This window comes from Carettochelys insculpta, chromosome 2 (assembly GCF_033958435.1).
Source record: "Carettochelys insculpta isolate YL-2023 chromosome 2, ASM3395843v1, whole genome shotgun sequence".
NCBI lineage: Eukaryota > Metazoa > Chordata > Testudines > Carettochelyidae > Carettochelys > Carettochelys insculpta.
The window spans coordinates 166,889,287-166,914,800 of record NC_134138.1 but is presented as its reverse complement, the minus strand read 5'-3'; the positions used below and the strand labels follow the sequence as shown (position 1 = coordinate 166,914,800).

The following is a 25,514-nucleotide window of genomic DNA, read 5'->3' as shown; positions in this document are numbered from 1 at the left end:
CAGCACACATTGAGCAGGATGTGGCTCTCTGAGACATGCACTTCCTCATTTTGTGCTGATGAAAACCTGACTGCCTAATAAAACAGACTGAAAAGAGCTTTCTGGGAACCAAGTCCACTTTTAATACTGGCCTTACTAACCTAAGAAATGAGCAATTTCTTTCTTTACAGCCCACACTCTTAACACCAAAGCAAAGCTATGTTAGACTGGGAGAGGATATCTTTACTAAGTACTAACCGTCCTTTGAGGTCTTTCAAATTCTTAGCGGAGGTTTGTACTTGTTCATCAATATATTAAATTTCAGATTGCATAGGCAATCGTAATAAAAACAGGATCATAGTAAACTTAATTTGAATGTTTGTCAACTCTTGACACTTAAAAATATTGTCCAACAGCAACTGCTGTTTGTGATTTTATTACAGTTCTTGTCATTTTGAAGCACATTTTGAAACTTCAGAATTGTTAAATATCTGGCTTTGTAATTAAAATACTGAGGATTTAAATTCAGAATTGTGTATGATACACTGAAAATGGAGCTGAAAAGTCTGAGTATTCATTATTAAACAAAAATCATATATTCTATCTTCAGTCCTAGATTTCTCAAAAATTATTTTGGAGTACAGGTTGAACCTCTCTAGTTCTGCACCCTCCGGACCTGACCACTGCCTAACGAGAGAATTTGACAGACCGTGGGAGGGCAATGTTGTCTAGCAGCATTGCCACCACTTCCACTACTTACTGGGCTCTTAGAAGACATTTAGGGGTAAATTACATCTAAATAACAGCACAGAACCAGGACTGATGGCTGTGGTCATCCAGCTAACTAGAATGATGCCAAATTACAGATCTTACAAGATGAGTGTGCCAGACCAGAGAGATTCAACCTGTCATTGCATGGGCATTACACCTGAAATACTACCTTCTAAAATTATGTGCTACAAGTATAAAATGTTTGTTAGAATATGGCATTGATTTTGGCCAAGGTAAGAAAGAGGTTGAGACCTACTGCCTAACTATCATTACCAATTTAGGAAAGAGAGGTGTGATTCATTCTGTTTGCTTCAGCATAAATACACGTAAAAGCTTGTGCTTTTCTGTTTCCGGATTAATTCCTCTCTTATGAGCTAGTCTTAGTCGATTAGTGGTTTTACTTCACTGTCCTTAGTGGGTACAGAATTGGATTTAAGCTATGGACTTTAATGGAAGTACTATTGACATGGTAATGGTAATATTCACAGTTGTATGGGTTTGCCAGATGAGATCTTATGCAATTTTGAAAAACAAAATGTCCTGTATAACTGTTGAATTTTTAATTTAATTAAAATATCCGACAGTATTTAATTTGTGTTACTTCTTGAATGCATCTATACTCAACATGTTTAGATTTTTCTTTCATGGATCTGTGTATTAGTTTAAAAAGACCAAAAACTTAAGTTTCTAACTTCTAAAAACTTGTCTGTCTTGCAGTGTATGTCTTCTGTGGAAAGACTGTTTATAGTCTGAGCACAGTCAGTATATAGGCAGGATATGGAAATATCTGTCAGCCTATTTTATAAGGGCTGTTAGCTTTTAACCTAGTCCTTTTGGTCTTCAAGAAAGAAGAATTAGGAAGTAAAATTCTGAATCCATTAAAGCCAGCAGCAAAATTCCCATTGACTTCAACATGGCCAGATTTTCACCTAGGAATTTTTGTGTATTTAGCATTTGCTATATTTCTGTCACTCATGGTACAGACTGAATAAAAACTTAACAGGGCACTGTGGAAAGAAAGAGAAAACAATGTATCAGCCTTGTAAAATATCATCAACATTGGCTAGCCTAGACACACATTTCTTTGCTCTTCCTTACAGTCATGACTTAAAAAACAAAAACGAAGAATGTATCCATCCTCCTCCTTCCCCAAAAACCTGACCCCACAGCAAATGGGCACGTGGAATTTTGCAAGACTCGTATTTCGGAACTAATGTAAAGGTCTTTATTTCCGCACCCCCCACAGTCTATCATGAATAATTGCCTGTAAAGGGTTGAACCCAGAGAGACTAGGTTCTCATTTGGTATGCAGCCAGGGGAGCCAATGGTAAAAGAGAAGGATCGTTAGAATTGAAGAAGTTCCATGCTGAAGGGTTACCCGTCTTTTCTTTTGTCTGGCTGAAAGATAAAGATAAAGATGGTTTTGATCCTAAGAAGGGCTCAGTGAATCCAGTAATATTCAGGCCACAACATGACCTGAGCATACAGATATGTAAGTAGAAAGGAAATACATAGTTAAATAAGATCAGGTTATCTTTTATTTTTGAAGTTGTTGTGGGACTTCCCAGATTGGCTGATGTACCCACTATATACTGTAACTTCTAAGACGAATTCCAGGGAAGTAATTCTCCGTGCTTTTATCGACTGGCTTTTTTTTAAATTGCTCAGTACCACCCAGAAACCCACTGTGCTTTATCACTTTATTTGTATACTTTATCTTTTTGTTTTGTTAATAAATCACTTTTTTAGGAAAATGATTTGATCCCTGTGTTTTAGGGAAGTGTTTATGTATATGCATGCCTAAGATTGAAAGGTCAGTTATCAGATTGCAGCTTAATTTCTTCCTCTTTGTTTTCAAACGCTCTCCTAAGAGAGGGCTAAAATCTTAGATGTCACCACCCAAGTGGTAACTCCATCTTCAGGATCACGAAATCTGTGACCTTGGGTAGCTTTTGGGACAACAACATGAGGGTCAGCCTCCACACAGTCCTTATTTAGACACAATTCCCACTGAATTCAGGAATAGAGGGAAAGTTGATTAAGAACCTCTGGAATAAGCTCAATGTAAATATCAGTCTTCTCCTGTGATGATATTGCAATTTTATTAATACTGAACATTTTGAACCATATGTTATGTACTTTTGTCCATTTATGTGCTCACATCCAGTTTATTCAGATTGGTTTTCTGCAACCTTAAAACAAAACCTATGGCATTTCTAGTCAGTAGACTTTGGTAACCCTTCTGCCTCTCTGAGGTGTGTTTTTTTTTTTTTGTTTTTTGTTTTTTTTTTTTAAATTACCAGATTTTAAATATTGGTCCTTATTTGCTTGACAGACTCCTTTAATGCTACACCTTCAAATAGCAAGTAACATTTATTTAAAGTTTAAAAAAAGCTTACATCTAAAGAAAATAATTAAAAGTTAATGTTTAACAAATAAGCAAATGGTTTTCTTTGTAATCTGAATATGTTTAAAATAAAGTAATGAGTGTGTGTTTGTTCTGCAGAGTATAGGTGCAGAGACAATGAATGACAATAAATTTATGACTGTAGATCCCGGTACTGGGCCAATAGAAGCTTCCATCAAACCATTGCCATTTAAGGATCCAAACTTCATTGTAAGTATTTTAAGAATTAGAAATTCTAAATCTCTGAATGAAATAATAATTAAGATATTATATTGCTGCATTGCTGATATTCCAAGTAAGAGCAGGTCTACGCTACCCCAGAAGATCTACCTACTGATAGAGATGCACAAAATCAACTTCTCAGTGGTCGTAGTCAACCCCTGTACTTGTTGCGAGACACAAGGAGTAAGGGAGGTTGATGGGAGAAACCCGTCAACCTCCCCCAGTAGAGATGGCCAAGTTATCCAAGAGCAGACATGTCAATTCTAGCTACACAATTGCCATAGCTGGAATTGCGTATCTGCCGTCATATTTCTTTGTCTAATGTAGATATAGCCTAAGTAAGAAAGATTAGGAGCCAAGTCAAGGGTCCATATCATATAATCAATTTTAAAATAATTCAGCTTCAGAATCCAACGTGTGCGTTAAATTACAGAGTATCAAAATGACACTAGTTCAGAGGCAAGACTGTGTATATTCTGTTTGGAACCAAAGTAGAGTACTGCTGGTAGATCAACGTACCTGTAATAGTTTTATTGTATGGTTTCTTGCAAGCCGCCCAAGCTAGAAACAAACCCTTGTAAATCTGAGAATCCAGTCCATTCAAGTGCATGAGGCATTTGTTCTTCAGCCCAGTCAGGTTGCAAAATAATGGAACTAAAAATCGATCATGTCATTGGTAATTGCCATTTTGCTCTCCCTTAGTAATTTCATTTCCAACGTAATGTTATCAGCCATTCTCTCAATCACTAGAGCTAGAAACAGATACTTACTGCTCTCTTAAAATCTTTCCATTACAGCTTTCACATGGTGGAAGCTCTAGTAATTTTAGAATTACAGGCTGTTTAAAAATAAAAGTGTCAGAATTAAAGTGTAGGTAGAGGGATAGCAAGTTAATAATAGCTAGTAATCTGATTATAATATGGTGGGGACGGGGCAGGGTTGTTTTGTTTTAATATCTGCTGTCTTGCTACTGGTCAGGACTAGAATTTTCTTGGCAGACTATATAAAGCTCTCTTTGGACCAGTCACCTTCTCATAGTACTTTTCTGCATGACTCAAACTCCTAGACGTGATCCCTCCAGAGCAAATCTGAGGCACGTTCATAAGCCAATTCAGTGAGCTTCATACTATATCTACTGCTACTGTACGTTTCTTGTTAATAAAGCTATCAGTCTGATCTCGTTTACAAAAAATAGTTCCAGCTCCTGCAGCGTAGGTTTGCCTAAGAAGAGAACCCCATTAATTTCCAAGGCACCCAGTTAATTTCATGCAGGTGTAGGGATATTTCTGTATAGATCCACATGCAGAACTGGCGCCTTTACAATCACGTAGCACTGAAATGATGCTGATCTTGTTTATATAAATCCAGTGTACAGCAATTTCCAGCTCTTTAAGTAAAGTATAATCAGCAGCTATCATTGTTGCACTATCCACCCCCATAGGTATTTTTATACATTTGGAAAGGCTCAATTCCATTCTCAGTGCCTTGATCTGTTCAGATGCCAGAAGGTGTGGAGCACCTTACAGCATCAGGTCTTTAATCCAGGTATTTTAATTTTGATTAAAGTGGATGAAAAAGCAGAATATACCATGAAAAAGGTAGCTTCTCATTTTTCTTCCTTTGATTAAAGAAGAATAAGCATTCTTCATAGTATAATAATTAGTATATTTACAGTTTGGCTATGTGCCTTCCCAGTGGCTTTAGATCATGTCATAAGTTCCCATCATACGGCACATAGGTATGTTTAAACATGAAGAGATGTGGGAAAAACATGTTATGAATCTGAATTAGAAATGTGTTGGGACAGAAATCTGTCAATAGTTTCTCTCATTCAGTGTTATCGAGGTTACGAGGGTGTTACTAAGAAAGCTAAATGTTCCACCTACTTTCCATTTTGCATTTTCATTGTGTAAAAAAAAAAAAAAAAAAAAAAAAAAAAAGTTGATGTATCATGAGCATCTTCCCTGAGTACAGTATCTAACAGTCACCTATGTGGAAAATCTTTTCACAGTGAATAATCCCATTCATTCATTTTACCATTGCCATCTCCTCCCACTCTCAAGCACTTTACACATCAATTTATAAAATACGGCAAAATATTTGTTTGCAGAACTTTGTGAGAGTTCTGATAAGGCTGACATGGTAGGTAGTAATTATGAACAGAGATAACATTTTTAGCTGTAAGAAAATGTTCTTTTTTGAAGTAAATTGAAAGCTGAATCCTTTCATCATTTAGAAGTAGTACAGTATGCTGTATATCTCCTGCCTCATGAGGAACATAAATAAATTACTCCAAAGCAATCATATTTGATAACTGAAATTACTATTATAATAACTGTAACATGGCTTCCTTTAGTATAGCTTTCAAAATACAAAATAGTCTGTCCAGAACAATATTCTATTGTCTTATTTCATTTGAAAGATAAAAAAGATTTCTGTAAGGCCGTGGCTACACTAGCTTCCTCCTTTTGGAAGGGGCATGCTAATGAGTCACTTCTGCAGCTGCTAATTAGGTGCTGTTATGAATATGCAGTGCCTCATTAGCATAACGGTGGCCACACATGTTTCAGAAGTGCTGCTTTCGAAACACGTCGCCCATGTAGAAGGGACTTTCAAAATCAGGGGGTACTTTCAAAAGGCCCCCGGCTACACAGGCAGCATGCGTTTTGAAAGCAGCACTTTCAATATGTGTGTGGCCACCATTATGCTAATGAGGCACTGCATGTTCATGACAGCGCCTCATTAGCATCTGCCGAAGTGGCTCATTATTTTTCCACAATTACTTTTCACTTCCTGGAGGTACAGCTGCACCTATGTTATTTGCCATGCAAAAGAGAATTCAGACATGCAATCACAAGTTAGTTATAATCTCAATCCCATAGTAAAGAGTTTTAATACAATGGAAAGTACATACAAATGCTGAATCCTATAATCTCAGACTAACCCTAACCACACTGATTTTCTTTGTAAACAGCAGATTTTAATTTCCTTTGGTTAATCCCTAATATAGTAGTTTTGACACCGTTCAAAAATGTTTTTTTCTTGTAACTGAAATTAAAGTGCACAGCATGTTAGATTATTGATTAAACAAGTGCGTGATAAATGGTTCACGAGAAGATGAGGCATATCACAAAAGCTGTGACATACAAATGTCATATTTTGAAATAGTCATTATTTATTTGTTCTTCAAATACTATGTTTTAATTCTAGCACTCTGGCATTGGTGGAGCAGCAGCTGGCAAGAAGAACAGAACTTGGAAGAACCTAAAACAAATTCTTGCTTCTGAAAGGGCATTGCCATGGCAACTCAATGATCCTAGTTGTAAGCTGCTTAGATGCTTTGCATGTATTTATAAATAATAAAATCTACCCAAATTACTTACTTTAAAATGAATTTAAATGTTACCTATGGATGTACTACCCTGGGTGAACAAATTCCTGTGATCTATTTAAGAACTGTCTGATCCCACAACCAAACAGAGAGGAACAGACCCACTGACGGGGAGGGGGGCAAAAGGTACAGTTGCCCCCAGGGCCCAGCAACACAAGTCTCGTATGTATTGCTGGGCTCTAAGGCTCCGGACTACCACCACTGCTTCTGTGACAGCAGCTGGAACGCGAGGCCCATTAAATTGGTGCTGGCACACCAGCCCTGCCTCTTCTGCCCAAGGCTGCGCCCCTTCCAGAAGCATGGAGCTGGGGCCCGTGGAGGCTTTGGGTTCCCCAGGAGAGGAACAAAGAAATATATAATTGTGAGCAGTGTTAGAAAGTGTGTGTGTGTTTGACAGGGAAGTTTGTGAGGAAAATAAATCTTAGTAAATCAAGATTTGGTTCTTACTCAGGTCAAGTTTCTGTCACCTTTATTCATATGGGATGTGTCTACACTTGCATTCCTCTTTCAAGAGGCATGGAAATGAGGTATAAAATTGCATATTTGACATCTCATTTGCATATTCTAATTCCAAAATAGCCTCTTTCAAAAGCTCTTTAGAAAACAATATGCAAATAGTGTCATGCAAATTTATGCTCCATTTACATTTTCGATTTGCATGCCTCTTTTGAAAGAGGAATGCAAGTGTAGATGCAGCCATTGGTTAAGTCTACCCTAGCCCCAAACTTCAAAATGGCCATGCAAATGGCTATTTCGAAGTTTACTAATGAAGCGCTGAAATGCATATTCAGCGCTTCATTAGCATGCGGGCGGCCACGGCACTTCGAAATTGACGCGCCTCGCCGCCGCGCGGCTCATCCTGACGGGGCTCCTTTTCAAAAGGACCCCGCCTACTTCGAAGTCCCCTTATTCCCGTGAGCTGATGGGAATAAGGGGACTTCGAAGTAGGCAGGGTCCTTTCGAAAAGGAATCCTGTCGGGACGAGCCGCGTGGCGGAAAGGCTCACCAATTGCGAAGTGCTGTGGCTGCCCGCATGGTAATGAAGCGCTGAATATGCATTTCAGCGCTTCATTAGTAAACTTCGAAATGGCCATTTGCGTGACCATTTCGAAGTTTGGGGCTAGTGTAGACACGGCCATTGAGTGATAGTTCTTGAGTAGCCCCATAGCTGCCATAATCTACCTATGGAGTAAGGAATTGTTCAGAGTGAACAGGAGGCAATCTATAAGAAACGAAAATGCACCTTGGGAATTGTGAGTTTGCAGTTTGTCAGGCTGTCATCCACTCTGCAGAGAAACCCCTGTGGCAACAAGTTTTAGAGCCCAGTGAGCTAATTCAGGCTCATGTCATGGGGCTAAAAATAGCAATGTAGATGTTTCTGCTTAGATTACAGCATGGGCTCTGAAACCCAGCAAGAGGGGTGGGTCTCAAAGCCCAGACTCCAGCCTGAAAAGCAATGTCTGTACTGTGTTTTTTTAGATTCGTAGTGCAAGCCTAAAAAATTGAGCCAGACTCTGAGACTCACTGCTCAGGGTTTGGGTGTGGGTGTTTTTGTTTTTGTTTTTGGTAGTAGAGGCACTTGTTTTATCCAAAAATAACAGACCATTGTGAAAAAGTGTTTTGGAGACTTTTATTATAGGAAAATGCAGGCTACTTTGTGTTCCTGGCTGTTATAACTGGCAATCTGCTGATGTTGCTATTTGCACTACATTCTATTTGTAAAAGTAAATTTACACATTTTTTAAAAAATAGAAAATTGTAATTGCATATTTTAAAACAGCTGCCTGTGGCATTAATATCTTTTGAATTACTGCCTTACAATGCACATTACAGTTAAAGGATCTCATCTGCTAAATTGGAATCCTTCATCCATAAAATCTGGATCAGATGCATATGGGGGAAATCAGGATTTTTTTTTTTTTTTTAACAATTGGAACATACTGAGTTGTGTTTGAATAAGTGTTTGCATATATGAACAATGCTATTACTGTCTAAAAGATGCCAAAATAGCAATTTCCATCTTTTCATTTAAGCATTCGGACAATTTTCTAGGTCATTGGCCAGGCTTGAAGTGGCATATGCTTGAAGATTTATTTGGTTTAAAAGATTACTTTGCTTTTGTGGATTACAGTATTTGAAAGCTTCAGTCTTAAGCAATGTTTGGTGGTGTTAACATACTGGAGACATAATGGCTACTCTTGCAGATATAATTATCTAACTGGAGATGAAGTGCATTAAGACTTGTTTGTAATGCAGTATGAATAGCTATTGTCCATTTTTCTTCCTTTGCGGCCAAGCCTGCTGACCATACTCCTATCAGTAAGGCAAGCAGGATGAGGGCCTTCTTCTTCAAAGAAAGCAACTCAGTTTTTTGTGGTAATGCTTTTTCCTTACTGTTGCTTGGCAATAGAAATTTTACCTAGTAAAATCATTGTTTTTAAACAATAATGCTTTTTCAAGCGTTTCTTTTATTTATTTATTTTTTTAAAGTGACCCCGAAAAGAGAGAATGCAGAAGTTAATATCTTACTCTCTCTTTCACGTACCTTTTAGATTTTAATATTGATGCTCCTCCTTCCTTTAAACCAGCCAAGAAATACTCTGATATATCAGGACTTCCTGTAAGTATTTTTTTTAAATTTATCTAAACTGGTGATCTCATTTCTCACAACACAAAATTAAGATTCATTCACATAGGTCCCATTTCAGCAATGTATGTAAATGTGTCCCATTGATTTAGGGCCAAAACCCTGATCTAAAGTTCTTTTGTCACATAACTTCCAAGATCTGGGTGGACTCCATGGCTAAAGATCCAAAAGCAGATTAACGGCCTTGCCCCTTGATTTAGCTGCATAAATTCCCCTATACTCCCTCTTCCTGGGGTAGCGTCAGATTTTCCACACCCACTGACACTTCAGCTGCTTCCTATTACCTGAAAGGACCCTGTTTTAAAGTTGTTTATTGTAATTTTTCCAATCTTCACTATTCAGGTCACACTTTCTATGTTGGGTATCTGTCTCCAGCTCATTAGTGTTAGTCTGATTTGGAAAGATGGTTGCAGGGAATAAATTAAGGGAAAGTGTGTGTGTGTGTGTGTGTGTGTGTGTGTTACAGCTGGTCCACCGAGTAGCTCTAATGCTCCTGTAATTTGGAATAGGAACTTGAAATTTGGCAGTGGGGTAGTCTTTGTGCCCTCGAGATACCTTTTGCTACTGCTGTGGAAAAAGCACCCAAATTATAAAACTTTGAAAAGATGTCAGTTTGCATATGTTTAGTAGAGACTCACGGAAATTTGGTAGTTAAATTGTCCAAAGAGTCCATCCACATTGAATGTAGTTAATGCAATTAAATGCTGCTCTACAGAACTGGAGTCCAGTTTAGTCCCTACCACAGATTTCCTATGTGATATTAGTCAAGTCACTTAACCTATATTTTTCAATTAACAGTGTGGTTTTTGAGTGCCCAACTTTAAGCATGTAGGCTGTTTCTACACCAGGCACTTTTTCCGGAAGATGATCTTCTGGAAGAGTGCATCTACACAGGCACTGGCTCTCTTCTGGAAGAACAGGGCAGGAAACAACACAGATGGGGTTGCACAGCCAGGGAGCCCTTCCAGGGCTGCCGGCCACACAGCCCCTTAAAGGGCCCCACCCAAACAGCCCCTCTCTGCAAACGCTGTTGAGGACAGCCACGTCTGTGCACAGTAAGCCAGACCCAGGTCCCTGTCCACCGCCCACCAGCCAGCAGGCATGGACCCCCCCCAGCAGCCACAGGACAGCAGGCTTGCCCTCACCCGCATGCTAGCCATCCTCCTGGCCACCCTCCTCAGCCTCCTGTGGAGACAAAGCCTCAGGCCCATGGGTCCTGAACCCCCACTGCCCCACTAGGCCCCCTCTGACCGGTCCAGCGTGGACTGGTGGGACAGGGTCATCATGGAAGAGTGGGACAATGACCGCTGGCTGCAGAACCTGCAGATAAAGAAAGAGACCTTCCTCAAGATCTCTAGCTGGCTCACCCCCATGCTACAATGCCAGGATACCTGGATGAGACCAACCCTCTCCCTGGAGAAGTGCATGGCTCTCGCCATATGGAAATTGGCCACCTCGGACAGCTGCCGATCCAGCAGGCAGCAGTTCGGGGTGTGCACATCCACCACTGGGGCCATCGTCCTCCAGGTAAGCCCTGCCCCAGACCCTGCCCCGCTGGTGGGAGGGAGAGAACCGGCGGGCTTGGGACCCCAAGTGCTGATCCGGTGGGGGTGGAGTGGGGGAGACAGGCTGGCCTAGCCCAGAAGGATACCACATGGCTACTGCCAGAGGGGTCCCTCAGCGAGGGGGCCCGGTAAGGAGTGAGGGGGTGGAAAGGGAGGGGAGCAGGGACCCCTCCGCATATGCCCATGAGTGCACCCATTCCCGTGCAGGTCATGAGGGCCATCAACCACATGCTGGTGTGGCAGCTGGTGAGCATCGGGGACCTGGAGGCAGTCATTAAGGGCTTCACCGTACTCAGGTTCCCCCAGTGCTTCAGGGCAATCGATGGGCCGCATATCCCCATCAGGGCCCCGGACCACAGTGGCGGCCGATACATCAACCACAAGGGGTACCACTCCATCGTGCTCCAGGTGGTGGTGGACGCCTGTGGGAAGTTCACGGACATTTGTCGGCTGGCCGGGCAGGGTACATGACACGCGGATCCTGCGGAATTCCGCCCTGTTCCACAGGATGGAGGCTGACATTTGTACCGTGGCAGGAGCGCGCCATCGGGGACGTCATGATGCCTCTCTGCCTCATAGGCGACCCGGTCTACCCACTCCAGCCCTGGTTGATGTACCCATACATGGGCCACGTCACACCCTCCCAGGAGCTGTTTAACACCTGGCTCACATGGGCCTGGTATCCCGTCGATTGTGCTTTTGGCCGTCTGAAGGCATGGTTCAGGTATCTCCTCGTGCCTTGATGTGGGGGTGGAGAACGTCCTGCAGGTCGTGGCCACCTGCTGCGTGCTCCACAACCTCATCAAGGCATGAGGGGACCCTGTGCCAGGGCTTGATGGCAGAGGGGTCCCCCCCGCTACCAGCAGCCCACTGCGTCCCCCAACAGGTGGCTCGACAGTGATGGGCTCTGGATCTGGGAGGTGCGTTGGGAGGCATTCAGCTGAGGGGACTACAAACTCCTGCACCCCTCCCCACAGGCCCCCCATGCACACACCGCACACCCTCCAACCTCCCCCATAGTAGTCAGGGATGGGGGGGATGTGTTGAATGCTAACGTATATTTAACCCTCAAACAACAGTGAGCAATGTAAATAGTAAATGGTGAACAATAAAAACAACCACCAAAACTTGAGAGGGCGTGAACTATATACATAGGGGGCAAGGGGGCAGGGCACTTAAACCTGGAGGGGGACAGGGGCAGGAACAGTGGGGGGCCCTAATCAAGGGATGGGGTGGAAGGCCGTGAGCCCTGGCACCCATGGGTGCCCCGGCTGCGTGGTACCCTGCGGTATGCTGATGGGCCTGGAAGCACTGGCAGGTAGGGCCGGTTGGCACCTGGCCCAGCCTCAGTGGAGGGGCTGGAGGGGGATGAGTTGTAGCTCGGGCAACCCTCCACGGGGCCCACTGTGGCCACAAGCCATGTTGGGAGGTCATGGGCTGGGGGCACAGGAGCAGCTGGGGGGGGCAACAGGGGGGACTTGGAGGGCACTGTAGGGGGGGGAATGCTCCATGGGAGAGGGAACTGGGTGCTGCTTGCAGGCATGGGTGGGCCCTGGGCCCTGACCAGGAACAGGCGTTAGGGCTTCTGGGCCCAGGCCCAGGTGTTCCCCCTCCCCCGCCCCCGCCCCCGCCCCCCACTGTGCTTTGCCATGGTGCGCACTTACCCGAGGGGGCCTCGTATATGTCGGGTGATGCCCGACTGGAGGGGGCCTGGCTGCTGGCGGTGGAGGGCACCGCAATGACGAGGGACCCGGCTGTGGATTCCCCATCAGATGGGACGTCCACAGTGGTGGGTCCCTCCTCCTCTGGTGCGGCAGGGGGATCAGGTGCAGCTGTCTCCACAGTGAAGAGGGGTCATCTGCAGCCAGGAGGTCCCAAAGCTCCCGGTAGAAGGGGCAGCTGGCAGGGGCATAGCCAGATCAGTGGGTGCTGTCCTGGGCCCATATGTACCCCTGCTGCAGCTCCTTCACCTTGCACCTGACTTGCTCCAGTGTCTGGGAGGGGTGGCCATGGGCACCCAAGGCCCTGGGCGAGGCGGGCGAACGTGCGCATGTTCCTCCAGTGCCTGCTGGTGTCCTGGAGGACCTCCTCATCACGCCAGAGCCCCAAGAGGTCCTGGAGCTCTGGCTCAGTCCAGGAGGGGGCCCTCCGTTTTGGAGCCTGGTCGGGGTCTTGGCTGCCCTCATCTGGGTGCCTGGGGCTCCCCTGGGCAGTGCGGGGTAGTGGCCTGCTGGCCATCCCTGCAGGTCGGGACTCGCTGGGCACTGCAGGGCCTCGGAGGAGTGTGGCAGGCAGCCCTGCATCTGGTGCCTGTCTCACACTCTCAGCTTCCTGCCATGGGGTCTCTGGGTACTTGCAGCTTTAAAGGCTGCAAGGACCTGGGGACCACAGAGGCTTGGTGGGGGTGTCTAGAGCGGCCTCGCTCTCCAGCAGGCTGCCACCATGGAGGACTGCTTCTTCTGGAACATCTACACATTCCTTCTTCTGGAAGATTCTTCAGGAGGAAGGTCCTCTTCCTGATTCTGAAGTGGAGTACAGAATCCAGAAGAGGGGGCACCTTCTTCTGAAAGAAATCCAAAAGAGCGTCTAGATACTCCTCAGGTCTTCCAGAAGAAGGCACCGTTCTTCCGGAAGATCTTGCCTGTGTAGAAACAGCTGTAGGGTCTGATTTGCAAAAGAGTGGAGCACAGAATAATTGGATATGAAGACCATAGAAGCTTTGCTTTGAACATGGAAACTTTCACATAATTCTGAAAAGCAGACCCTGCGTATCTCAAACTGGGCACCAAAAATTGTTGGACACTTTGGACCTTAATCTCTCTGTGCCCCAGTGTCACAACCTTAAAGCTCGGATATACAACTTTCTTATCTCTGAATTGTTTGTAAAACATTCAGATACTGTAGTGATGAGCGTCAGAGAAGACTGTAGGGAAATATAAATGTCTGTCTTCAGAACAGGGTTAGAGTGGGCTGCAGTAAATAAGGTATAGAACCACATATCAAATAACAAGGAGCAAAATAAAGCATTTAATTGTTGCTCATTAAGTGACCACAAGCCAATCTGAGCACTGACTGCTGATGAAAAAATAGAATGCGATTATGTATTTAAAGATTGCACTATAATGCATACACCCAAGGAGACTGGAATTAAGCTTGTACAAACAATATTAGATTAGACATTTCTTAACTTTTGAACACTTTTCTTTGCAACCTTAATTTTAACATAGTTCTGTATAAAAACAGATTGAATCTCTCTAGTTCAGCACCCTGGGGACCTAACCAGTACCGCACAAGAGAATTTACTGAACCATAGGAGGTCAATGTTGTCCAGCAGCATTATAAACACTCTCACTGCTTACTGGGCTCTTAGAAGACGTTTAGGGGTAAACTACAGCTATAAACAGCACAGAACACAGAGCCAGGACTGGTGGCTGTAAAGAAACTTTATAGGACCACAGGAAATTTAGCCTTACCCATGATAAGTGGTCATCCAGCTAACTAAAAGCATGCCAGATTATGGACGTTGATGGATGAGAGAGTGCCAGAGTAGAGTGGCTCAACCTGTATAAACAATATATAAAAATGTAAAGGCTGTTGGAGATAATGTCTCCTGTAGGATTGTTCATCTGTGAGTGACACCTGGGAAACTGAATGAGTCACTTGGATCTCAGCTGACAACTCCTAAATCTAGAGGGTCGATAAAGAGAGCTTCAACAGATTTTATTTGCATCTGCATCCACCAAAGTGATCTGCCCAAGTGGATACCTGTGGATATAAAGTAGCTATCAGCAGATTTTTAGGGTGCTAGATAAAAAATTTGTATCCATATCTGCAAAAAATAATCCATGAATATCCACATTCACATCTGCCAATGCGGATACCTGTGGATATAAAGCAGATATAGCACATAGATATAAAGGACAGAGTGCCCAACAACGCCGTCCTCGAGCAAGCTGGAATTCCAACCATGCGCATACCCTCCTCAGGCAGCGGCGGCGCCGCTGGCTTGGCCACGTCCACAGGATGAATGATGGAAGGATCCCGAAAGACAACCTGTATGGTGAGCTAGCCTCTGGCAAAAGACCTCCCGGGTGCCCCCAGTTGCACTACAAAGACGTCTGTAAAAGGGACCTCAAAGAGGTAGACGTTGACCCAGATGGGAAGAGCTGGCAGATGACCGCAGCGGCTGGAAACAGGAACTACACAAAGGCCTTCAGAAGGGCAAGATGAAGATCAGACAGCTAGCAGAGGAGAAGCGAACCCGTAGAAAGGACAGCAAGGACCTGCCAGATCCCCACTACATATGCAGCAGATGTAGCAAGGACTGTCACTCTCGTGTGGGCCTCCACAGTCACAGTCAACGCTGCAAATGACTATCTTAAATGGAGTTACGAAGGGCACGATCCATAGTCTACGCAGACTGAAGGATGCTTACCTACCTATAAAGCAGATATGCACAATTTTACAAGGCTGTGTTAATCAGACCACTGATTCAGACATGTCTTCCTCCCCTGACATTCGGGACATTACTCATCTATCCAATAAGACCATTTTCCACCAGCCAATTTGTGTTTTTTAACGAGAATGTTAATCTATATAGTAAACCCCTGCTTTAATGGACCCCAGTTTAATGGACTTTGGACATAACAGATGCTGTCCACCAGACCCCCCACCCCCCTCCCCCCACAAATAAATGCCGGTGACTCACCGGAGGAGCCACTGGGGCCAGAGGAGCTGTGTTCCTCCCAGGTCTTGGATGGAGCACTCCCTAGTGTGCCTTGCAAAGGGCCTCCAGTCCTGCATATTCGAATGTAAGGGGTTTCAGCATTAACAGTCACCCCTTTCCCCCACCCCCATCAGTCCATTAAATTGAGGGTTTACTGTATTGTGGCAGCACCGAAGGTGCCCAGAAAGGATCAGGGTTCACTTATACTATGTGCCACATAAACAGAAGTGGCTCATTCTGTGACAGAGACAGGATGCAACAGGTAGATGAAATAGACAAATAGGGTGGTTTTAGAGGGTGAGATAACATTTGTTCACCTTCACCTCACAGTGGCTTTCCAGGTGTTAACAGCAGCCCTAATTGGGTTTACTTGAGTTGCAGTAACATCTCAGGCCTCACACAGGGGGAGGCCTGTTGCAGGAGCTTAATCATGTAAGTCTTTTCCACTTTTACCTCCCAGAACAGCTCTCTAGTTCCCTTCCACACTTGCCTTGACTTTCTTCATAATTGGTCATTTGGTGTGCATATGGATAAGAGAGGCTGCTACTTCCCATTACTTTGTAAAGGGGTGTCAGAACAGAAGTTATTAGCCAGAGGAGACCAGATTTAGTCTTAGGAAGCATGCAGGTTTCCTACTGACTTCAGCAGGCTTCTCACCCCTCACCATCAACGAGCTACATACATTTAACTACACTAACATGATACAGATCATGCTTTTTTTTCTTTTGGCTCATCTGTTTTTTTCTAATTTTCCATCTTCTGACTGCATCTTGGGACAAATTTCCTATTTTCCTTATAGCTGGAAGAGTTCTTTGACTGTTAGAAATATCAGAAATACCTTGTTTAACAACTCTTCTTATTAAAATAGGAGATGATGTATCCTTTAAATTGCTGAGCCAGAATTGGTTCATAAGCACAATATTTATTCTTAAAATAGCTTCCTAATGTGAAGATACAGTGAGTAACAGAGTATCTTAGAAGTCTAGTCTAAAAAATGTCCCCATATTCTTTGTGAGAAAGCTGATAGCATTTGTATGAGGACGTTTCCTGTAAGAAGTAGAAGATTCCCCAGAAATTTTTATGTATAATAAATTCTTTAGCATTACTCTTGCAAGGAAGTATTAAATGGTCTGTTTTATATAAAATGAGGAATACATTAAACGTTCCTCCTCAGTACATCAGCAGTTATGTTAAATACCACAACTGAATTCTGTTGATTCTTGTCTCTTTCTGTGTGGTACCACAGATGAAATTATATCCCTTAATGGCCTAACAAAGCAGCCAATTTATGGTTTTAATGCAGCATATGCTAAAAGTTCAAAAAGAATTGCATTTATGGATTGTATTTGAATTTTTAGACACTTAACTCTTCTATTGAAGCTTAGAAGAGAGGCCTATGTTCATATTAACATATAGAACAAAGTAATGTAACAGAAAAAATTACTCAAATGCTCGAATTTCTCTGCCTTTTATATCAGCTTTGTTGCTGTAGAAACAGACCAAGATAATTACGTACGTCAAATGTGATAAAATTATCTGTGGCTTTGACTTAGTTTACAAAACGTGGAGGACTTTTTCCTTGCAGAATTGCATTGCTCTGCTTTTTATCTGGTTTAATAATTGCAGAAATATTAGAAAGTTTTAATCAGATTGCTTCTAGCATAATTTATTTGAAAATCAGTAGAATGTAATTATGTCTAGTATGTAGTAATGTTTTGACCTCCAGTATGAAGTGTAAGAGTAGCAGAGGATCTGCTCACTGTCACAATTACTTTAAACAAACATTTGATGATATCCAGTAAATACAATTTAGCCTCTATATTTAGACATTTCTTACAATCCGTGGGCCAAACTTTACAGAACCCTGTGTTGGCCCAGGCAAAAGGGTTGTATTGCAAATATCTGGAAACAGTACTTCACGCCGGGTACAGCAGATGCTATCTGACTCAAAGCATAAGGTGGTTACCAGAATCTAAGGCGAAAACCCAGAACTATGAAAACATTGTTATGTGGAAATCTAATCCAGATCAAGGGGAATTGGTAACTGTGGTAAAAAGACAGGTAAAATTCTCTGTTTGGACGAACCAAACTTTGTGAAGATTATAGGCTCGCACCTCCCCCGAGTTAATGGTGAGATCTGAGGCAAAGCCTCAGGCCCAAGCCGGAGGTGAGTTTTCAGGATTCCCAGTCACAACACAGACAGTGATCTTAACAATACCTATGCTTTATTTAATAGTACAATAATACATATGCAGCACTTAGCCAAGACACTACAATAAAAATATATCGCGGTTAGTACTTAGATTACAATCAAAGATCTTACTTAACAATATTGCTAAGCAATACCTATTGTTTTACTGATTAATCTTATGGTTTTATCCTATGTCTAGCAAACAGGATGCAATACTCTGACTTCTTTTGAACTTTTTAGAAGCAGAGACCAGCTCGCTTCCACCTGTCAAAAGGGAGTTATTGCAGTGGTTCAGAAAAGGAAGGGGTTAGCTAAGAGTTCTAAGAAATAACAAGAGTAGAATATAACAAGAAGAGAAAGACAGAGAGAGAGAGAGTTGGGGCGATAGGCACCCCCTTGGTGTGGATCCATCTGGCACAGCTTCACACGCGTCACGTGGGCGTTCGTTACGCACCCTTCTGTTCTCCCAAAGGATTGTTTTATACCCTTTTTCCCTTGTGCTGACTAAATTAGGGTCTGACATAATCGAATCTTGAATACCTACGGAGACCCCCCTATGTATGATGACCTTTTCTATTCATCCTGTTTTTCTTGAAACAGAGTTTATAAGGGAAATTCCCATCTTAGCCCTCTTACATGAATATATCGGATGACCTTTTATTCTTTTCCGTAAGTGAGAGACGGTTTGGGTGTATTTTGCTATTTGAAAAGTGTTTTTTAGACGGCCCAGACTGAAATGATGCACCATTACTGACCTGACCTTAAACCTACTTATAAAAAATAATTTGCCCAAGCTTTTCCCTCTCATTCCCTACTTACTGGGCAGGCCCCTTGCGTTTCTGTTGACAGGAAAGAAGGTAAGCATAGATTCTTCTAGGCCTCAATGAGCCAAAATATCATGGCTTCCTTATATCTACCCTAATGCTAATACTATAAGCTAAGCACAGGCAACACCTGATATATTTTGAAATATATCCAGAGTAATTCTGTTCACTAAATCAGAGATGTTATTGGAACTACAGTCAATCCTACATTTGCTGTTTTCTGAAAACTACATGAAAAGGTTTATTTCCTTGAGTGTTTTCCATGTTAGTTATTTGAATTGTTTTTTTTTTTGTTTGTTTGTTTGTTTTTTTAAAAAAGCTGCATGGAAATAGTTCTCAATATACTCTTTTACAGAACACAGCTCTGGTAATTGACTGGATTGCTCCCCCACCCAATAACCATGTACTGAAATTTTACTTTTAGGGCTCTCTCCCCACACCTAGTGTTCCCTGTAAGCTCTTGTGCAGCTGCTCAGGAGAAATTCTAATGCTGCCCAACTGATTAACAGAATGCCCACAACTAGGTTTTGTGTTTCTCTTGGTGGTGCACATTCACTTGTGCCCCAGTGTAAATGAAAAAAAGTTATTGCACATATGGATGGCTTAGCAGGAATGTTAGTCCCCCCACAAAAATTTATTCTGCTGTGGAGAACATTTCCTTCTTCAACACTATACCCTGAATCTGTAGTGACTTACAGTGTGCTTCTGCAGTGCTTCTTATACCCAGCTTCAGTGGAAATATGCTCCTTTCAGGAAAACAAGCTTCCACGCCTCACAGCCTTCCACCATCCCAAATCCCATGTTAAGAAGGAGAAGGTGGGCATGACATAAGATACGACTAACAGGGTCAACAGTTACTTCATGTGAGCCTAGGGTGGCGAGAACAGGGCCATGAAGAGTAGGTTTTTTCCTGGGTCTCCCCAATGCATTGAGTCGGAGAGGTAACATACTACTCAAACTTCTGGGGCACCAGAGAGTGAGGGATGATGGGGGGGCGGAACTGAAACCTCATCAAGGAAGCCGTATTCCCAATGTAGCAGAAGCGCAGAGTACAAACTAAACCAATGCTAGTTGTGCCACTCAGCCTGTATGATGCTGAAAGCAGAAATCTGGAATAATGCTAAACACCAAGATCAAGCTTCTTATCAGTTAGGTCATAGAACAACAAGTTTTTTCTTTTTTAAAAAAAAAAAAAAGTCTGCCATTATAAAGAAAATGAAAGCTGGAATCCATCTGACGCATGCAAGGAAATTGAGCCAAAACTATTAGGCCACTCGTAGTTCAGCCTCTTTCCTGGTAATTTATTGGCAGGAACCCCATTCTTTAGAGAATTACCTTGTAAAGGACTGTACTAGACATACAGTTGCTAAGGTAATGCTAGAGCACTGTGGTAGGTTTTTTTCCCCTGCTGTGTAGATCTGAATGTGAAGCTATTTTAGCCTTTTTGTGTTTAATGAATTTTGATATAAAAGCTTTTCTGGAAACTGTTCAGTTCTCATAAGTTGACATGTGAGGGAAGAAAGAGGGAATGACTGTCACATGGTAAAGTATTATAAATTTCTGGGCTGTTATACACATTATTATGGACTCAAGAAATATTTTGCTTTGACATTTTTATTGAGATTTTTCTCTAAATGGTACCTCTGCCATTGTTTCCTTTCTAGGCAAATTATACAGATCCACAGAGCAAGCTGAGATTCAGTAGCATTGAAGAATTTGCCTACATCCGGATGCTTCCATCAGACGTTGTTGCGGGTTACTTGGCATTAAGGAAAGCAACAAGTATAGTTCCATAAGACTTGTAAAATGCCTTTGAGTGACCAGCCACAGCCTGAGATAACTGTGATTGTGGCATTGAGGTTATGGGGGATTGTTAAAAATTTATATTTGTATTTGTCTGAAAGTGGTTGGTATAGAAATGTGCATTCAAAAGAATATCTGGTTTTAATTTTGATATAGTTTGTGGGTTTTACCATTAACTTGAATGAGGCCAAGATTTCATCCTTGCTATTGCTATGTGTACTGGTGTTTATCTCAGAAGAATGAGCAGTCTGAGCCTAGGAGTAGTGACCTCAGTTCTAAATCTGCCTTGTGTATGGATTTCCTCCTGTGGCTATTGAGGAGTCACAACTTCTTTGCTACAGTTTGACCACCCCCCCTCCACCCTGTAAAATACTTCTCTGAATGCTGTTGTGGGACTAATTGGTTAATGTCCTTAAATGAAGGCATCTAAACAGAGGGTGGCCATTATTTCCCTCTGAATACAGGACACCTAGTAAAATCAATCAAGTGAGTTCAACTACACTCAGTGAGAAATCTACAATACAAACATCAAGTTGACTGAGCCCGTTTGAAAGAAATGCTGACTAGCTGGATTTTTTTTTTTAATTTACATTCTTTAACGCTTTAGGGCTCACACTGAGAGAAGTGACCCCCCCTCACTCCACTCACACATGAGGAGAAGTGATACACACTCTTCCATACATTTCTCTCAAAGGGGCAGGGGGAACAGACCCGACTATCCCTGCCCCATGCTCTCTACCCACCTGTTAGCTGGCTCCTGGGAAAGACCTGTCTCTCGTGGTTCCTGGTGCTTTGTCTTCCCAAGGCAATTTGTGAGGAAGAGGGCACACAGGGTCACATGGCCTCCCCAGATTTCTGTCAGGGTTCATACCAGAATGGGGCCAGCAGCAGCTTTCAACACTATGCAGTACCAAAAGAGAAAGGAGCAGCTTCCAACCACATGGGCTGTGGGGGAGAGATGACCTGACCTATCTATGTCTTTCTGGAGCTCATCTCTTCTGTTCCCCTGCTCCTCTGCCCAGGCTTGAAGCAGCTTGTTCCTTCCTGCTCCCACAGAAGGCAGCTAACACCTCCAAACTCTTGCTGGTCACCGATATAACCCAGCTGCAGCCTGGCCCCCAACTACAGCACAGGTAGGAAGGGATTAAACTTAAGGCTGCATTATGCACCAGTTCGCAGAGAGCCTTACTACAGGGGTTTCAGCCAACTCAGAGAGCTGGCGAGTAGGGAAGGGTGTCGTGGACTGGAGCAGCCCCACTCTCTCTGGGGCAGGGCCCAGAGGAGGGGGTGGGAGTGTATGAAGAGGATGCTAAGCCCTTATCCAAGGAGATGATGTGGACCCTGCAGGTTTGGGGCACAAACTGGCTGGAAATCATTCTCCCCTGCCACTTTACACCACAGTGCTAGTGCTGTGCAGGGCTTTAGGATGTATGGGACAGCCTCCCAGCCCAGAAGGTCGTGGGCTTTCCTGGGACTCTGATCCAGCCAGCGGAAGCAGAGAAAGGAAGAATCCTGCCAAACAGACTCTTGGTGACCTGAGCACTGCGACCAGCACCGTGCTCTCCTCAGAGTGCTGGGAGCAGGATCTCTCTCTCCCTGGGGAATAGGGAGGAGCAACTGGGCTGGGAGCAGGTGCAGAGGCATAGCAGGGAGAGGTAAGCGAGAGCAGGGGCATATGAATGGCTGATGTAGGGGCAGCAGAGACAACACAATGGGCCACTTCCTGGCAAGTAGGTATCCAAACAGCAACAGAATCAGCCTGTACTGATTTGGGTAGGAGAGGGTGTAAGGGGGAGACAGAAAATATGGGACAACTTGCCTATATTTTAGGACGAGGTGGGGACAGCTGTGGGACAGCTTAAATACAGGACTGTCCCTTTAAACTCAGGACATCTGGTCACTGGAGCTATAGAAATGCTAGCACAATAATAGCTGTTATATTACAAACTTGATTAGCCTAACATGGGGCATGGCCCTGCATGGGGGAAACAGGGCCAATGAGTTGGGATATTTTAGCTTTCAGCAGTCAAGAAAACGTACCATAATTAAATTATATACACAAGCTGACACAAGCACAATGAATAAGAGGGGTGAAGTAAAGTTGTATAGGCAACATAAATTCTAGCCTTTCCTTAACTTCCAAGAGCATGCCTTTGCAACCCTGGTAATGTTATTAATATAGGCGTTGGTTTTTTTCCCCATGACGTTTCCTAGTGGTTTTTCTTTTAAAAAAAAAGAAAAAAAAGACCAGAAGTGCCATCACTACCATCATAGAAACGCCCACACAATCCATTGACAGGGACCGGCACCAGAGGGGCATTAGCTACATTGCCAACCGCTCTCCCAGATATTTGTTGACAGGAGCATGGTGAGATGCAGGCCTCTTGAATTCCAGTCCAGGCTTTGGAGGGGAGTGTGATCGAGTGGGTAGAAACTGTTGTGCCCATGCTGCCGCCTGAAGGATGATCTCTATGCCTAATCCCTTCCCACCTCCACCTGGCCTCTCCGCTATGCCTGGCTGTCTGTTCAGTCTCCTTGCCCCACCAGTTCTTACCTCTTTTGGTCTCCCAGACCAAGTTTCTTGCCACCGCAGTACCTTTGCTCAGTTAGTCCCAGTCTGCCACCTCACTGTCTCAACTCCTTGCCTCTCAGCCGCATGCCCAGTGAGCCCCAGTTCCCTCTCTCCTGACCTGTCAGCCAGTCATTCTTTGCACAGCGCTGACTTCCAGTCTCTCTCTCTCTCTCTCTCCTGCCCTCCCTCCTTCCCTGAGTACTTGGCCAATCTTTTTCTCCCCTGCCTCTAGCTCCCTCAACAAATCTTTTGGCCCAGCTAGTATCAGTTGTCCCTTTGCACCCCAGCTTCTTGTCCGCTCTGCTTCTGCCCCTTTCTCTCCTCACCACACCACTGGTTCTTAATCCTATAATCCTTTATTGAATTTCAATGGCAAGGTTAAAGAGGAGTGGAGTTAGGGTATCTTATGAAATGAACCTAGGCTCATGGTACTTAGGAGTCTAAACTCCCAGCAATGAGTGTATGCACTGTGTTTTGCACACACAGCCCTATGGAAGTATTAGTATAGATTTTTTTTTCTCTCGACTGCAGGGATGACTATGCAGTGTACTACCAACATTGGCTTACTTTTAGCTCCTAAACAGAAAGGTTAATTAATGGCAAATTTCAAATTTACTGGATGCATCTGGGATTTAAATCCTCATTTTTTATGATCCAATACTTACAAAATAAAGTCAATTACAAACAGTGGGGGCCCTTGATGCCTTGGATATTGGACAATGCTACAACTGTCTGCCACAACAAAAAATAGTAAGATAGGATACCTTGGTTGATGTCAGTAAACAACAAGACCGCATTCCCTTTGCGTATGTGTTTTAAAAGGGATGTTTTCTTCTTACTTGATATACTGAGAATGTATTTAAGATAAGCTTTCCTCTGATATGAAAAGAAATCTTGTAATACCACTGTTGCTACTATGAGTTCAGTATTGCTTTGACTGGGCAGACAGCAGCTCAGAAAAACTGGATTTCAGCACAGGTTATTGGCTTCCACAAATACATTCAAAGTTCTTTTGGTATAAATCCCTACAGGAACGCTTTTAGAGTCCACTCTTTTTCCCAATTTTGTTATAGCCTATTGGTCTCAGGATATGAGAGACACAAGCTGGGTGGGATAATATATATTTTAGTGAACCAACTTCCATTAGTGGAGGGGACAAGTTTTAGTGCTTCACATTTAGAGTCCCTAGCAGGAGTGCTGTTGGGGTATAACTGTATGTAATCAGACAATGTCAGCATGTAATCAGGTTTGTTTAAAGTTTCTACTGTACATAATATGTATTTATGTAAATACATTAAATACCACTTTAAAAACCTGAGGCTGTCTCATACTGAACGAGCTCATACTTATTAGAGGTACAGAAGTTTGCATTTTTAAGGAACAATACTTGGTGGAACATCTCTTGGCTGACAGGAGGTTACGGTCTTTTTCTTCCTTCTTCCTTGTTATCTACTGCTACTTTTTTTCCCTCTCATCCCACATGGCTCATTTTCACTCATTGGCCGTGTCCACACTAGCCCCAAACTTCGAAATGGCCACGCAAATGGCCATTTCGAAGTTTACTAATGAAGCACTGAAATGCATATTCAGCGCTTCATTAGCATGCGGGCGGCCGCAGCACTTCGAAATTGACGCGCCTCTCTGCCGCGTGGCTCGTCCCGACGGGGCTCCTTTTCGAAAGGACCCCACCTACTTCGAAGTCCCCTTATTCCCATCTGGTCATAGGAATAAGGGGGCTTCGAAGTAGGCGGGGTCCTTTTGAAAAGGAGCCCCGTCGGGACGAGCCGCACAGTGGTGAGGCGCGTCAATTTCAAAGTGCCGCGGCCGCCCGCATGCTAATGAAGCGCTGAATATGCATTTCAGCGCTTCATTAGTAAACTTCGAAATGGCCATTTGCGTGGCCATTTCGAAGTTTGGGGCTAGTACAGACAGCCATTGAGCTGTGGAGTAGTCATGATGGGATGTAATTCACTTGGAACATTTAACATTATACTGTTTATACAGTTTATTGTGTGGCATAATCAAAATATACTTGAATTGTCAAAAAGTTGAACTGTAAATCTTTTCCAACACCTGACTGCCGTTCACTTGATCTTTTTTTTTCTCCATGTAGTCTGTGGACCTGCTACTGTTGTCACTGGTTTCAGTGAGGACAGGATTATCTTTGTAATTATGTACACATTGAAAGTTGAACAAACCAGAGCTAATACATGCTCCTGAAGAGTAGTTTTTGAAAATATATATTTTGGGGCAGCTCAAAGAGGTGAAGACTGCAAAGAACATGTAACCTTATAAAATTCATTGAAATGATAATGAAAACATAGAAAGGAAGACATTTTGAAATGAGGGAACACTTCATTCAGGGAGCAGATTTTGACTATACATGCAGCCCCTGGTGCAGCACTGTCTGCTCATG

At 43.3% G+C, this 25,514-nt stretch overlaps 1 protein-coding gene across 3 annotated transcripts in view; it reads left to right on the top strand.

The window, feature by feature from the left end:
- The window catches only part of INO80C (INO80 complex subunit C), a 45,270-nt gene extending 20,854 nt beyond the window's left edge, over window positions 1-24,416 (top strand). For all 3 annotated transcript variants that reach the window (XM_074988005.1, XM_074988004.1, XM_074988006.1), the window contains 4 exons: window positions 3,257-3,367; window positions 6,590-6,701; window positions 9,323-9,390; window positions 20,388-24,416. In XM_074988005.1, the coding sequence (XP_074844106.1) occupies window positions 3,257-3,367; window positions 6,590-6,701; window positions 9,323-9,390; window positions 20,388-20,519 (423 nt within the window). In that variant the 3' untranslated portion in view covers window positions 20,520-24,416. The remainder of the gene's footprint in view (window positions 1-3,256; window positions 3,368-6,589; window positions 6,702-9,322; window positions 9,391-20,387) is intronic.
- Window positions 24,417-25,514: the final 1,098 nt, after the last annotated feature.